Here is a 15,202-nt window from a genome sequence, read left to right as displayed (position 1 = left end):
TGACTTCATCATCCGAAGAAGAAGCCATTGGCATATCCTGGGACTCGGCATCGGAAACAATAATTGAATGAGGAGTTGCTGAAGTCAGGTTACTGGAGTTCAAGAGACCTTCTGTGATGCTCGCTTAAACATGTCTCTGAGATCTGCCTGCTTAGTGAATGCTGCTTTTTTCTGATAGAAACTATTCTGTATAATATGCAGGTTCGATTCTGTATAATATGTATACTATGTTCATTACATCTGCGGCATTGTAGTGACTGTTACACTCTGCAAATTCAACAAACTTTTGAATAAACTCCTGTAGCCGGACGCCAGATATATTTGCATTTGGTCTTCTTCCTCCCCCTCCCATTTCCCGAGGGATCTCGGGATTAACAACACTGAATTCATCACTTAAAACTTCTACTACTGGGATGTCATTATCTGCATTAACCCCTCTCCTCCTCCTTCTGTAAGTTTGCTGACCAAATTCTCAGCGGGAGCATTTTCAATCATTTGGAAAATTGTATTGAAAGGGCGTTTCCAAAACCTTAAATCCCTCAAACTCTTCCTCATCTGAAGAATAATCTCCAAAAATAACACTTGGCCATCATTTTCGCCAGGCTCTTGGTAGGGTTACACTTTGTACATCTTTCCATGCTAAAGCTGCAACATAAATAGCATCTTTAATATTGAATGAAGACTGAAACTCTTGTACACTGTAATCAAAGTTCACAAATTGGCGCTCACAAAATCCCCTGTAGGCAGTCTTGAACTTCTGAATCACTACTTGATCCATTGACTGTATCAATGGTGTGACGTTTGCTGGCAGATGTGGCAAAGATATTCTCACAAATAATTTCTGAAGCCGGAGGATGAGCCCTACAATTGTCTAACAAAAGAATAGCCTTGCTATCAGCAAGCAAGCCTTGTTTGCTAAGGTTCTTTCACTGCGGGCACAAATGATTAAACAGCCCGTGAAAAGCCCTGCATTCATCCAAGCGTTTGCTTGGGCATTATAGATAACGGGCACATGTAGGATACCTTTGAAGGCCCGAGGCTTCTTGAATTGACCAACAACACAGTTTCATTTTATGTGAACCAGAAGCAATGGCACAAACAAGAACCGTGAGCCTATCCGTATTCATCTTGAAACCACCAGCATTGTTTTTCAGCTCCACCAACTAAAGTGCTGTTGCGCAAACAATGCCATAAGGGCTCAGTTTCATCACCATTGTAAATTTGGCAAAGCGATCAATTATGTTATGCTCCTCAATTAAAGTATCAAAAACCTCGCTGTACTTTTCTGCAGATCTTTGCTCTCTGCAAATATCACGCTTCCGGATGCCATGGCATCCTTTAAAATTACGTAGCCACCCTACAGAAAATGTATGAAAGTCCCATAAGGTATCTGGGGCTCGAGTGTTCTGACAATGGGAAAGAAAAAGCTGTGCTGATAAAGAACATTTTCTTAGTAAATTCTTCTTAAGTATTCTTACTAAAAGAGTATTCCTTTACATAGTCCATATACAGCATAAGGATGTGGGGCTAATTATAAGCGAAGATGGCGCCGACCTGGCCTTTCTCTATATGAGAGTATGCAACATCCAGGATATAAACTCCTTGAGTATGCAAACATAGCCCCCCTTATTTTTGCAAACAGGCTGTTGAATAAACAATGTAACTCGCATGTTGCTGCGTGAGGTGTCCTTAGTTCCATAAAGTTGACCGTAACAGGAATCCTCTGGTGTGCAAATCCGCCGAGTTGCAGGAACAAAATTGAAAAAGGATGTGACACCACGGACAGAGGGCGACTTGAATATCAAAAAGGTTTATTCGATCATGTAGAATAGAGGTGAAACGAACAACCTACATGTAAAAACATGAAACATGTGAAACATGTAGGTTGTTCGTTTCACCTCTATTCTACATGATCGAATAAACCTTTTTGATATTCAAGTCGCCCTCTCTCCTCATTTGGATGGTGGTGTCACATCCTTTTTCTATTTTGTTCCTTCAGGAAATGTACACAGGTCAGTTCTTTGCATTTCATGCTGAAACTCCTTTGCTTTTTCAATTGGCATAGGCCCTGTTACTGGCTTTCCTTCAGACCGCTTAGCCGTAAACCACTTCTACAAAACAGCATGTAATTGAGACAACTTAGGCTTTTTTTAATGTTTGTCGCATATCACTACCTCTTGTGGAATCTGATTCAGCAGGAAATAATCACAATTGTTCCTTGGGTTTCTTAATATCATAGATTGCAGATTCGATGTTGAACTCATTCATAATAACACTTCGATTCTCGCCCTTTTCAAGCCGTTTTAAATCCAATTTCTGATGTACTGTCAAGGTTACATGCTTTCTTTTTGCAGCTCTTTTACCTCTGCTCACGTTAGAAGATATTATATAGCGATATTATGTACAGCAGAATGGAAAATGGCGGACCAGAATGCAAAGCAGCAAAGGACTCCTCTCGGTACTGAGTGAGCCGTCAGATGCAGGACTATCAGGCGTTCCGAACGATAGGATAGCGGACCATCGGAGTTCTACTGAGTTTAAGCCATAAAATGCGACACATCTGCTTGGGACTAAAGTCTAAAATAAAAAATGAGTCCCCTTTGGCACATCGTAAAAAATTGTGCAAATTGCTTATTTTTTCTCTCCAAATCCCTCTATTCTTAAATATCTACATGGTCTTGCAATTAACGGACAGGGGGCCTTGTTGAAAATAAAGGCGACCAGTTATATGCCGGGGTACGCAGGTTCCCACATGGACCCGTTCATGGGCAAAGTTTCAACATGGCTTATTCCCACAATGTATACGCAAAGGCCTCTAGGTTAAGATCTAGCATGAGGAAATAGTGCTCAATACTATAACTGCTCTTCTATTTCCAGGGCAGGTTGGGGAACCTATTACCTTCACCCTATTAAAATGCAGGGATCAGACCACTACCATCTCCAGGGCCAGATATTCCCTCCCCCCTTACAATTCTTCTACTTGTGTTCAGTGCCTGGAATTGATCTTGCATTTGCTTGATTACCCAATGTTCAAACACTACTTTGCTTTATCTTTTTTGTAGCACTACTCCTCTGCTTCAGATACTTAGAAATGGATTCATGAAGCGTTGCACTGTTAACTTGAATGGCAGTTATTGCTTGGTGTGAGTGCTTCCCCCCCCATCCTTCACAGACCCCATTAAACCCTAGTGAATCTGCCCCTTCAACACATCCTAAACCTCTAAATGCACATCTTGTGGTGCCGCTGCTTAGAGCTGCCTTCATGAGACTGGCAGCAGTGGTGATTAACAGGTCAAGTCACTGCCGCGCAGCTCTGTGAGCCGAAGGAAGGGTGAATCCTCATAGGAGAGCAGGAGGCAGAGGACGCGTGTGGGCTGGGAGCGGAGATAGTCGGAAGGGGCAGAACTAGTCTGAGTCGTCCTGTACCCTGTGTGACTGCGAGTCACGCGCGCACATACGTACACAGTAACACAGAGCTGCTGAGGGGAGTAGCTCTCTTCCCCCCCTGCCCCCCATCCTACTGCTATATTTAATATTTTTATCCACCGCTGGTATTTATCACCAACTGTGATAAATAAGCATACAATGAATTACCAGAAGTAATACTGTACTAGATCTCCACTAGACAAAAAAAAACACTCAAACATCAAGTCACTGCTCCCAAGTAGCTTACAATGTAAAAGATCGCTTAGTGCTTGCTACTGGTCATAAGTTCCTCATTTAGATGTCTTCTTAATGATGAACAGATATCCCTTATCCAAATTATTACCATCCACTAACGATCGGGTGATATGACACGCAGCGACCAAACTGTTTCAGTTGTCTATATCCTTTCATTGATAGCACCTTTTATAGGGCACAAATATTAGCACGTGTAAGAGTTACTTTGCATATTTTATGTGTGATCATTAGCGCTAATGTGTGCCTGGTGTATATGGGTCAAGGGCCAACAACAGGCCAGGTTTTAAGGCTATTCCTGCTTCAGCACAGGTGGCTTAGTCTAAGACTGAGCTTCTGATTCAGCCACCTGTGCTGAAGTAGGGATTTCCTATAAACCTGTGGTGGCCATTGAGGACTGTAGTTGGCCACCTTTGGCCTACTTGATTTACGTTACATACAGTATTTACTTGTGATGTGTTTATAAGCATATAGAAGAACACTTCCCGTCTTCTCGTTGCAGTACTGCTGAAGCGGTGTTGCAAGAAATGGACAACATCAACATCAGACGGGGCGGGAAATCTAAAGAGGTGGAGCGGTTGAGAATGTGGACAGATACGGAGTTTGTGAGTGTTCTTTCAGCCTATTGTTGTATCAAAAATGTATAAGGACTGGATCAAAATCTCTTCCGTTCTATACGCAGTGCAGTCGTGTGTTTGCAAATTCATTAGATGATTTTGAATCCTGTTTTTCCTTAGGGCTGAAATCCAAAGATCTTTTCAGGCGACAGTAGCATGTTTTTATTTATTTTGCATTTTAACAAAAAAAAAAAGATTTCATCAAGGTCCAGGTTGAGTTACAATAAATAAATAAAATAAAAGCACTGCGGTTTGCAGTTTCCTATCACTTTTTGTCTTTAGCATAAAACAATTACAAATGTGACCAGGCCCATTGTTGTGTATGATAACCTAATGTTGTAGATTTTATGACTAGTTCTCCACAGTGCACATACTGTACACTGTAATTCAAAATTCTGTATAAGTAAACATATGGGGTTTGGGGGAATGATTGCTTATTTCATTTTTTTTTAGCTGTGACAAATATAGTATTGTAGTTAGCAGCTGAACTTGATAAGGGAAGGCACCCATGATATAAACCTCCGTGGTATAATCCTATAGAGCGGTTTTGCACATTTGAAGGCAAGGTTGGTCTAACGTTTACTTGCACCGTAATCCTCCAGGGTCCTTTATCAATCTTCCTTCTATAAACCTAATGCAAAAAAGCACAAGATTTTTTAAAAATAAAAATCTCATTGAATTTGAGCCATTATTGCAGCTGTGAGACTTTGCTGAATAGGCACAACTTTAATATTAAACATATGTAATTATGACACGATCACGTGATTTTTAGGAAAACATGGATATGTACTCCCGCGTAAAGAGGCGAAGAAAAAGCCTCAGAAGAAATGGCTATCCAATCAAAAACCACCATGAGGAATCTAGTGAAGGGGAAGAGGAGGTTTCAGAAGGTAATAGATTTATTATGACCTATGCTTTTCAAAACAATCTGTTAACTATGAACTGTATCCTATTTAGCTTTACTTGGAGAGGTGCCCAGTGGGTTTCAGCATGTCTAAAGGGCCAGTTTTGTATCTTTAAACCTAACCACTCTGCAAGGTGCAGCATATTGAAGGTCTCTGTCAGCAAGGCCGTAAAAGCTAAAAGAAGTGACGTGGGCACACGTGAGAAATGTAAATGCGTTGTGATTTTGTAATGGTAGTTCCATCTAAACAGTAAAATGCTTTCTCTCGTCAAGAAGCCTAAACCATAGCGAGCACAACAAATTCATCTGTGGCGTCTTAGAACGCACACACAGATACTCAATACATTGAATAGGGACCAGCTATGGGCACATCGTTTGCCCCCACATATACAAATGTATATCTGGGCTGGTGGGAGGAAGTAAAGGTCTTCACAGAAACTAAGCAATAATATGCGAAATACATTGATATCTGGTTAAGGTATATTGACGACATACTAATTCTATGGAAGGGCAGTGAAGAACAATTTGAAGAATTCACAGAAATCTTAAATTCAAATAATCACAACCTAAAATTGACAACTGAAACTCCATTTCAATAAACTTTTTAGACCTAACCATTGACAAATCACCCGAGGGACTTCTATTCACAACAACCTATAGAAAACCTAAAGCCGCAAACGGCTATCTAAGGGCAGACAGCCATCACCCTCAACCCTTGATTCGAGGTATACCAACCTGCCAATTTTTAAGCATTTGAAGAACAAGCCACTACAATGAAAAATACATTCCTAGACGAGGGCTATCGTTCTAACCAACTAAAGTAGGTCTAGAATAGGGCACGCAAGGACTCTAGGCAATTCTTATTAAAAGACAGAACTCAAAAAGATCTAGAAACAACTGTAAGATGCATAGCTACCTATAATAGGTGATGGAAAGAATCATTATAACACTGGCATATTCTTCTGGACATTCAGAATTTGAAAGGGGTTCTAAATGAAAATCCAAATATAGTATAGAAAAGATAAAAAACAAAACAAAAACTAAAAGACATTCTAGTACATAGTTCTTTCTCCCAGCAGACAACTGATCTGGTTTCAGAAGCAAACCATACATAGGATGCCATAACTGTAAGGTGTTTGAGTATATAACACAGAGCCAAAATGTCACCAACTAGGATGAATCTAAAAGGTATTATCTTGAACATTTCACAAATGTTAAAACGGAAAGAGTGAGATATATATATATATATATATATATATATATATATATATATATATATATATATATATATATATATATATATATATATATATATATATATATATATATATACTCCCCTGCAAATAGATCACGTTTAATTATTAACATTAAACAGTATTTTCTAAGGAATACAAATTGAAAGTTATGTTTTTATAGAAGACCTACTCGTGGTTTTCTACATGTATTGAAAGCAGGTAGTGTCTGGATATGAACTGCTTTCATTTCCGCTCCGTGGGCCCCTTTTTTCCAAAGACACCAGGGAAGATACTGCTGGTACTGTTCCCCCTCCAGGGGAAACAAAATTGAGGTTTTAATCTCTTGCATCTTGCGGGTCAGTAGGAAGCCGTAACGTCATTTAAAACCTACATGAAGTAACGGCGGCACCTTCTCCAGTAACTATATTGGGCGTCAGGAGTCACGGGGCTGAAATTAATGGGGTTTATCTCTGGGTGTCCCCTTCCTCCTATTCCTGTAAAAGAGGGTGTCCGGAGGGGAACAGCTCCTTTGGTATCTGAGCATGTTTTTTAATAGTTTGTGGGAAGCATGGCAGAAAAATGGGCTATTGGTGGTTTTAACTCCCCCCTAGTGTTTGTATAGGGAACTGTGCTGATCTGTTTTATCCTGCCAGAGTCCCAGGAAGAAGGTGAAGATGACGGGGATGAAGAAGTTGAAGTTGAGGGAGAAGAAAATGACCGACCTTATAACTTGAGGCAGCGGAAAACAGTGGAGCGATACCAGGCACCTCCTATTGGTAAAATATACCGACGTCATTCAAATGTAGAATAAATGCTAGTAATGGTCCATCGATGGGATGTCGCATTGTACCACAAGTGAAAAAGGATTGTGCCCCTAGTTCACAACTGGTCTACATGGGTTACAAAGTTTTTGAATGTTTGTGGTGCAGAATTGTTTTATTGTTCACTCCAGGGCATCCCACCAATTACTTGTGATGTGAAGACATCTTAACAGCAGTTGTGTTTTAACATTTGGTACATTTTCTTCATATATCAGTAGAACTTCCTTCAAGTTGTCTAAAATTGGCATTTGGCAAAGAATTGGTTTCACAATATTTTAACCTAATGTTTATCTGTATGTGTACTTAATATCCCTACTGTAATATTTTTGTACTTGAGACCCTGTTTTTGTTTTTAAGCTAATCAGAAACGGTGGGCCTCTCAGAACCAAACAGCGTTATTTTTAGCTTGGAGAACTTTTTCTTTCCAGAGATTATGTGCATTAGTGAGCACTATAGTTTTAGTTTACTTTCTGCTAATGAGAGAATCAAGAATGATAAATATTTTTTTTAATAAAGTGTGAATCTATATATGTTTTTTTTCTACAGAGCCAGCACATCAAAAAAAGAGACAAAGCACTTTGTTTGATACCCACAGGTCTCCTGCAAGAAGAAGCCATATCAGGTGCGTGCACAAACATGCCAACAAAGCAACTTTCTGGTTACTTTATGCTAAAAAGGCGACATATTCACTGAATTTCGTTACATCATGGCAAATAAAGTGATATTATCTAAAATCAGAACAGACATTATTTTCTCTGAAGGAATGTCGTATATCACACGCAATAATAGAATTTAGGCTCATTTGCATATAATTTAGATTAACACAATGCTTTTTCCAGGACTAAAAAATGGTTTAGTGTCACAATATCTTCATTTGGTGAATACTGGTGCTAACTTGGTTTAACGGCACAATATACAGGCTAACGGAGCTTAGTGACTCTGGGCCTCAGTTTGCTATTTATCTTGTTATTGCAAAGCTTTAAAAATATTTAATTATTGGGGCTCTGCGCTGCCAGCATATTGTTTACGATTTAGTGCCATATTCACTGAATTGAATATGCCTGTGACATGGTGACTAAGCATTGAGGCACCCAAAGGGTTAGTGATTGGGGCTGCTTTGTTTGTTGTAATAAATGAATTAAGTAGAAATAGCAGTGTTAGTCCAGTTGCAATAGTGCAGAGTAAATAAGTACTTCATTATTGGGTGATACGTTTTTTTATTTGTACTAACAATAGATATTATACGAGCAGCTTTCGGGAGTTCTCTTTCTTCCTCAGGTCAGCAATACTGATTTACAGAGATTCCATGAGCTTAACACAGATGTAAAAACAGAAAATCAAGATAGCCATCTAAGGCAGAGAAGGAATAAACAGACAGGGCAATAAATGGGTTTAAGGGATTTGAGACACAGGAACATACATCTTGTGCAGGATAAGCATGGATTTTTTTTTTCCAGCCGGTAAATCAGTATTGCTGACCTGAGGAACAGAGGAGAACTCCCGAAAGCTTGTTTTATATTATCTATTGTTGGTCAAAATAAAAGGTATCCCCTAATATGGAAGTACTCGTAAATAAATGAGGAATTGTGGTATTTTGGAAGCATCCTTATTCTAACCTGTGCAGCAACCCCCTGAGCAAGAGTGTAGTCTTGTAAAGTTAAATATGTTTTTTGTAAGTGTACAGTATATTTGATCATGTTGCCAACATTTGGATCTGTACTTGAGTTTGGAACAGTGGCTTTCAGGAAGGATTCTTTTGAGGCAATCCAAGCAGCTTAAAAAAAAAATAAAATATATTTTTTGTTTTAATTTATGCAGCCTTTGATTACCTTTATTGAAAATTAATTATCTAAGTTGCCGATTGATTCATTCCCCCATGTAGGAAATTGCTTGGATTGCTCTTTTGAGATGTCTGCTTTAATGAATGAAATTACATGTACAATGTTGGTGTAATTGTGGTTGTTAGATAATTTCAGGAATACAAGGCAACATTAATCCTTAGTGTAGCTATTGCTGTGTCCCACACCTACTTTCTTTAGGATCATCTATTTACATAGTAGAATGATGGGCACAATTTTCCAAACTAGTGCGTTCCTGTAGTGTTTGTCATTGGCTGAGCTTCCGATTACGCCACCCGTGCTGAAGCAGGGATATCCTTAAAACCTGTCCAGTTGCTGGTCTTTGAAGACTGGAGTTGGGCTTCCCCTGTGCTAATGATGAATAGAGCTAGGTAAAATCTGCTCTGCCTGGTTCAGCGGATGGGGACTCGTTCTTATAGTTGGAATTCTCTTGGAGCGGTTTTGATTGCTTTACCATGTTTCTTTTTCAAGAGAAACACGCATTTCTGTTATTAGGGACATGATTCTTATGTATATTAAATTGCAATAAAACGCAACAAACGACCATTTTCTTACTTTTGCTGCATGGATTTGCCTGCAGCAATTCTAATAGAGCAGATTTGTCCAGACTGTGATATACCACTCGGCATAAAAGGAGCCATCTCCCAGTTTTGGTTTCCTGTTCGGAATGTTTACCCTAAATGATGGATTTATAGGGCATACTGCGCGCCTCTAGCATGAATACATTTTGAGTACTTTGTTACTTCTCTAGAGAAGCTATTATTGAGCCAAACATATATGCATGCTTTGAAATCATTTAGACTCTTCGTGGAGACCTATAATCTGTCCCCCCTTGTAGGCTTCACACTGCATTGTTTATGATTGTCAGTTAGTATTGAAGTCACTTTCTAGCTAGTGTTCATAAGATGCCGGCTATGAAATATACAGTGTTTCCCTGAATCTGTTCTCTGTGGAAAAGAAAGCAAAGCTTATTTAGAGCAGGATCGCATTCTGTGATATTGAATATCATTTCCCATAGTACTGGGGTGGCCAACTCTAGTTCTCAAGGGCCACCAACAGGTCAGGTTTTCAGGGTATCCCTGTTTCAGCACAGATTGAGCCACCTGTGCTGAAGCAGAGATCCCTAAAACCTGACCTGCTGGTGGCCCTTGAGGACTGGAGTAAGCCACCCCAGTACTATGGGAAATGATATGTAAGTAATAATCCCAGAAGAACAGGGCATATCTGGCCAATAATGACCTGGCTGGAAGAGGTGAAGGCCCGAGGCGAAGCCAAGGGACTTTAACCCAGCCAGGGCATTATTGGCCAGTAACGCCCTGTTCTGAGGGGATTATTACTATTATAGGCTAAATGTATTTTTTATAAAATAATAGACACTTTTGTAAAGATATATAAGAGAAGAGAGGTGAGGGGGTGGGGGAGAAGAGAGAAAGGGGAGGGAGGAGAAAGAGGGAGGGGGGGGAGGAGGAGGAGGAGGAGAGGAGACGTGAGGGGGGGGGGGGGGGGAAGAGGTGAGGGGTAGAAAGCCTGCATGTGCTGCGTGAGAGAGCCTGCATGTGCTGCGTGAGAGAGCCTGCATGTGCTGTGTGAGAGAGCCTGCATGTGCTGTGTGAGAGAGCCTGCATGTGCTGTGTGAGAGAGCCTGCATGTGCTGTGTAAGTGAGCCTGCATGTGCTGCCGTGCTGTGAGAGGAGAGGAACAGAGATGCCTCGCTCTCCCTGCATTGAAGTAAGGCTTTCCCTGGTGCTCTCTGCTGGGGGGGGGGGGGGGGGGGGAAGCAAGGCTTTCCCTGTCACTCTCTGTGGATGTGCATATGAAAGTAAAAGTGCTCAGATATCGCTTTTCCTTGTTTATAGACTGGCAAGAAGGTTGAAAATAAGCAGTTTGAAGAATATAGAAACCAGATGTATTTATTTGTGAGGCTCAGAGTGGTAACATTTGGAAAGTACAGACTTTATAATGTTAATGTAAGTAGTGTAGCAATTATTGTAAGGCAATTATTGTAAGTATTGTAGGCAATTATTGCATTCTTTCAGCAGTGTTTTTCAGCAGGGGTTCCTAGGAATCCTTGGGTTCCATGGACATCCCTAAAAAGTTCCCTGCATGGATTTCTAATCCATGAAGTGATAGGAATGTTCTTAGTGTGGAAATGCGACCATTACAACAAAATTAAATGGTCTGCAGAAGTCCTGTCTTCTCTCCGGGACCCCCTGCTACCCAAGATACTTGCCTCAGTACGGGGTGCCTGTTGCATCTCCTGGGTCTAGCTGGGGCTCTAGTAATGGCAGCTTCAATGCTGCTCTGTGCCAATAGGAAGCAGTGACGTTATCTTTTGTGGCTTCCTATGGCTCACGTGACATTTATACTGCACCGAGATACCAGCACCCACTATGGAGGTAATTATTTTGTGGAGCAGGGGTCCCGGAGCTGAAATGAACGGGGTTCGCCTCCGTAGACCCCCTGCTTCAATACTATGTTTAAAAAAAACCAAAAAAAAAAAACCTCATAGATTGGACTTCTTTAAAGCTGTGGATAGTCGTTTCCTGCTCACGTATCTGAACTGTTGCCAACATGACATTAAAGGTTTAATGTTTCAAGCCTCCTTACCCTACCAGCCCTTTTGCTTGACTTTTATGTTTGTGTTGACTTGATTATTTCTTTACAGTGGGTTTGAATTAATTTCTTCAATGACTGACTGTTTCCCCGCAAGTGCTGCAGCAGTTGGGGGAATAGAAAGGTTTTCTTATGCTAGACTACAGAAAGTGATGGAGCACCTTTAATTGTATATTTCTTCTCCTGCATGAGGTTCTTCTGACTTGTCAACTACTTCTGAATAACTCTAGTATTAGAAAATACATGAGACTACTTGCCCTATTTTTTTATTTTCTTGTTGAAACATTAGGCCATAACATGGACTTTGTTTTTTCTTTGTGGGGTTTCTTAATCTACAATTCTTATTTAATAGACGAAAGAAGCATGCAATTCACAGCAGTGACACAACCTCCTCTTCAGACGAAGAACGATTCGAAAGAAGAAAGTCTAAGAGTATGGCCAAGTCAAGAAACAGGTAGTGTGTGTGTGTGTGTGTGTGTGTGTGTGTGTGTGTGTGTGTGTGTGTGTGTGTGTGTGTGTGTGTCAGAACTTACAGGTGTGGTTATATGGCATGGACTGAATCGAAGTTGGGCTCATGGTCACTAATAAAAAAATATGAATGTGTTGCACTACAAGCAATAATAAGAAGCTGATGAATACTTATACCTCCTTGTTCGTGGTAAGACCTGCTGCTCTCCGCGATGTCAGAACGTCTTGAAAGAAAAAGGGCATTACGGATTTGCTAAAGGAAAGATATATTTAAGGCAGAACTTGTGTTTTCAGCTGTCGTTGCAGCCTGGTTCAAGGATAGACGAAACGTCGCTATATATATATATATATATATAGATATATATATCTATATATATATATATATATAGCGACGTTTCGTCTATCCTTGAACCAGGCTGCAACGACAGCTGAAAACACAAGTTCTGCCTTAAATATATCTTTCCTTTAGATATAGATATATATATATGAACAACAAAAAAAGAAAGCGCCCGATCCTAGTGCAATATGAAAAAAAACACTTTTAATACAAATCGATTAGGTCCAACAAAAATACACTCACAAACAAATAAAAGGTAAAAGCATGTTATGAGTATACTCATTCGCCTCCACGTGCTGCTGTAACTCCGTTTGTAGACTGCTCACTCTTGGGTGAAGTGTCTGCTTCTCCAGTAGCCCTTATCGGTGCAGGAACTGTGAGAGTCTCTGGAACCGTGACCCGGAAGTGGGATCAAATGCCAGGATGGTGGGTATAACCCTGAGGTTTGGTGTAGACTGGCAAGGTGTTTTTCCCTATAATGCCCACTTATATGAAGTACCCGGTTCTTGTACCTCTACTGGCAAACCGCTCCCTTCAAGAATAGAGCTCCGGTCTTTCCCGTAGTCCTCCGGTGGGTATAGGGGTTGGAACTGTAACCCGGAAGTGTAATCGCCCCCTCTGTGTAAACCGGATGCGGAGCAACGGATGTGCGACCCCGCTGTTGAGATCTTATTATACCGGCAAAGTTCCAAAGTCCTGACACAACTGTGCAAAAATAAAAGGCAGCAAAACGGCAGCGAACGAGTATTAATAAAAACTGGTCTAGATACCAATAAAAAATCCTCCCTACGCGTTTCTTCACTCAAGGTGATTTCATCAGGGGATGTATGACGGAAGTACGTCATGCTATTTATACATATGTATGGCAATCAATTAATTAAATGCTTCCAATACAACACATGATTATTTTTAATTGCTATTTTCAAAACGAAGGCATCAATATATACTTTACATGTACAATTAAACCATTCTCAATTGTTTTAAACTGATTGTGGATTTTAAATAAAGTTTCATATTACATTCAATAAAACTATTTATCCATGTCTGTTTCAGTTGGATATATATACATATATATATACACAATGTGTTCAATGAATGTTGAATTTTCATTGCTTCAATTTATTCCCATGTGTCTTTAATTTACTAATAGTACTGGGTATTAGTAGATCTTTTGTCCTTACAGACTAGGATAAAGAGTCAATTACAATTACGCACTAATGTGAGTTAATGGTTGGAGGATAGGCGACAAGGGTGGCCATCAATTCAATGATTTAAATCTGTGTTGGTCAATATTGAATAAAATAAATAATTTTATTTTTGAGATCCTTAATGTCTGGGCAAAGTACCATCTGCAATAGATGTTTACATATACCCTAAACATGGGCTATTTGGATCTAATATTATGGATATATTTTTATGGAAGAAAGGGAAGTTTAACCCAATAATGGTATTCAACCTCAGAATATTATCTTGGATTATATATTTGAATACATGTGACTCTATTATTACAAACAGATGAATTATAGATTAAATAGTGTGTAGTTATTGTAACCTAAACCATTTTAAGTGATAGAAAAGAATCGAAGACATTGGCTCACTTTGACTTTGTATCCAAAAGTCAACTTGTAAAACAAAATTGTAGAGTAATTGCACCACGGCTAGTGTGTCAACTACTGGATAAGGAGTTCATTGTGATTTTTCAATAAAGTGTATAAATTATATCAATGGTGTTATTAAATATTTGTTTATTATTATACTAGTAATATGTGAATAAAGTGTGTATTATTGTGACTATTTGTTATATATTAATATAAAAATTAAAATAATGATTCCAAATATAAGAATATTTAAACATGAATGTAATTCTAATTTGATTTATTTTGGAACTTATGTGTAATATTGTTATGGATACTGTGTGTGAATGTAATTTATTTATAAAGTGTTATTTATTTTATATAATAAAATTATTTATAAATGTGAATATTCAATTAGAAAATGAAAGAAAAAGAAAAGAACAGAAAAAAATCCGATACAAACTTATGAGAACACCACTTAGGATAGATAGAGGGAACAGATCAAGCATGTTCTACCCAGACGTATATCAGAGCTTTTAGAAAGAGTTATTATATGACCGTACTGATATCTATGCAGTCATTTAATCCAGATGGACTTAGTGAATTTAGGACATAGATCCAGTATGTTTCACGTAGGTTTAGGCTTTTGTGCCTGTCTCCACTCAATAAAGTGGGGTTTATATGTTCTATACCCATTACTTTGAGTGTCTTTGGATCTTGATTATGTTTTAGTTGGTAATGTCGTGACAGGCTATGAGTTTGTAGCCCATGTGTGATGTTCCTACGATGTTCCAGAAACCTAGTGCTCAAAGCTCTAGCTGTCCGTCCAATGTATTGTAGCCCACATGGGCATGTGATGGCATATACCACAAAGCTGGTTAGACAATTTATATTACCCTGCACAGAGTGGGTGAGTCCATTTGAAGCTGATGTGATGGAATTGGATGCATCCAAATGTTTGCAAGTGATGCATCTGCTACGTTTACACTGAAAGTTACCATTTGAGAGATTATTTTGTTCACCGGCAGTTCCTAAGCTTTTTAGTCTACTGGGTGCTAGAATTGATTTAATGTTTCTAGCTTTTTTGAAAACTACT

At 39.3% G+C, this 15,202-nt stretch overlaps 1 protein-coding gene across 2 annotated transcripts in view; it reads left to right on the top strand.

Annotated features, from left to right (window-relative positions):
• ATAD2B (ATPase family AAA domain containing 2B) overlaps positions 1 to 15,202 on the top strand; it is a 133,636-nt gene that overhangs the window by 22,693 nt on the left and 95,741 nt on the right. For both annotated transcript variants that reach the window (XM_075598454.1, XM_075598453.1), the window contains exons 5-9: positions 4,181 to 4,283; positions 5,068 to 5,185; positions 7,088 to 7,210; positions 7,802 to 7,877; positions 12,080 to 12,181. In XM_075598454.1, coding sequence (XP_075454569.1) covers positions 4,181 to 4,283; positions 5,068 to 5,185; positions 7,088 to 7,210; positions 7,802 to 7,877; positions 12,080 to 12,181 — 522 coding nt within the window. The remainder of the gene's footprint in view (positions 1 to 4,180; positions 4,284 to 5,067; positions 5,186 to 7,087; positions 7,211 to 7,801; positions 7,878 to 12,079; positions 12,182 to 15,202) is intronic.

This window comes from Ascaphus truei, chromosome 4 (genome assembly GCF_040206685.1).
Source record: "Ascaphus truei isolate aAscTru1 chromosome 4, aAscTru1.hap1, whole genome shotgun sequence".
Taxonomy (NCBI): Eukaryota; Metazoa; Chordata; class Amphibia; order Anura; family Ascaphidae; genus Ascaphus; species Ascaphus truei.
This window is presented reverse-complemented; position numbering and strand designations above follow the sequence as displayed.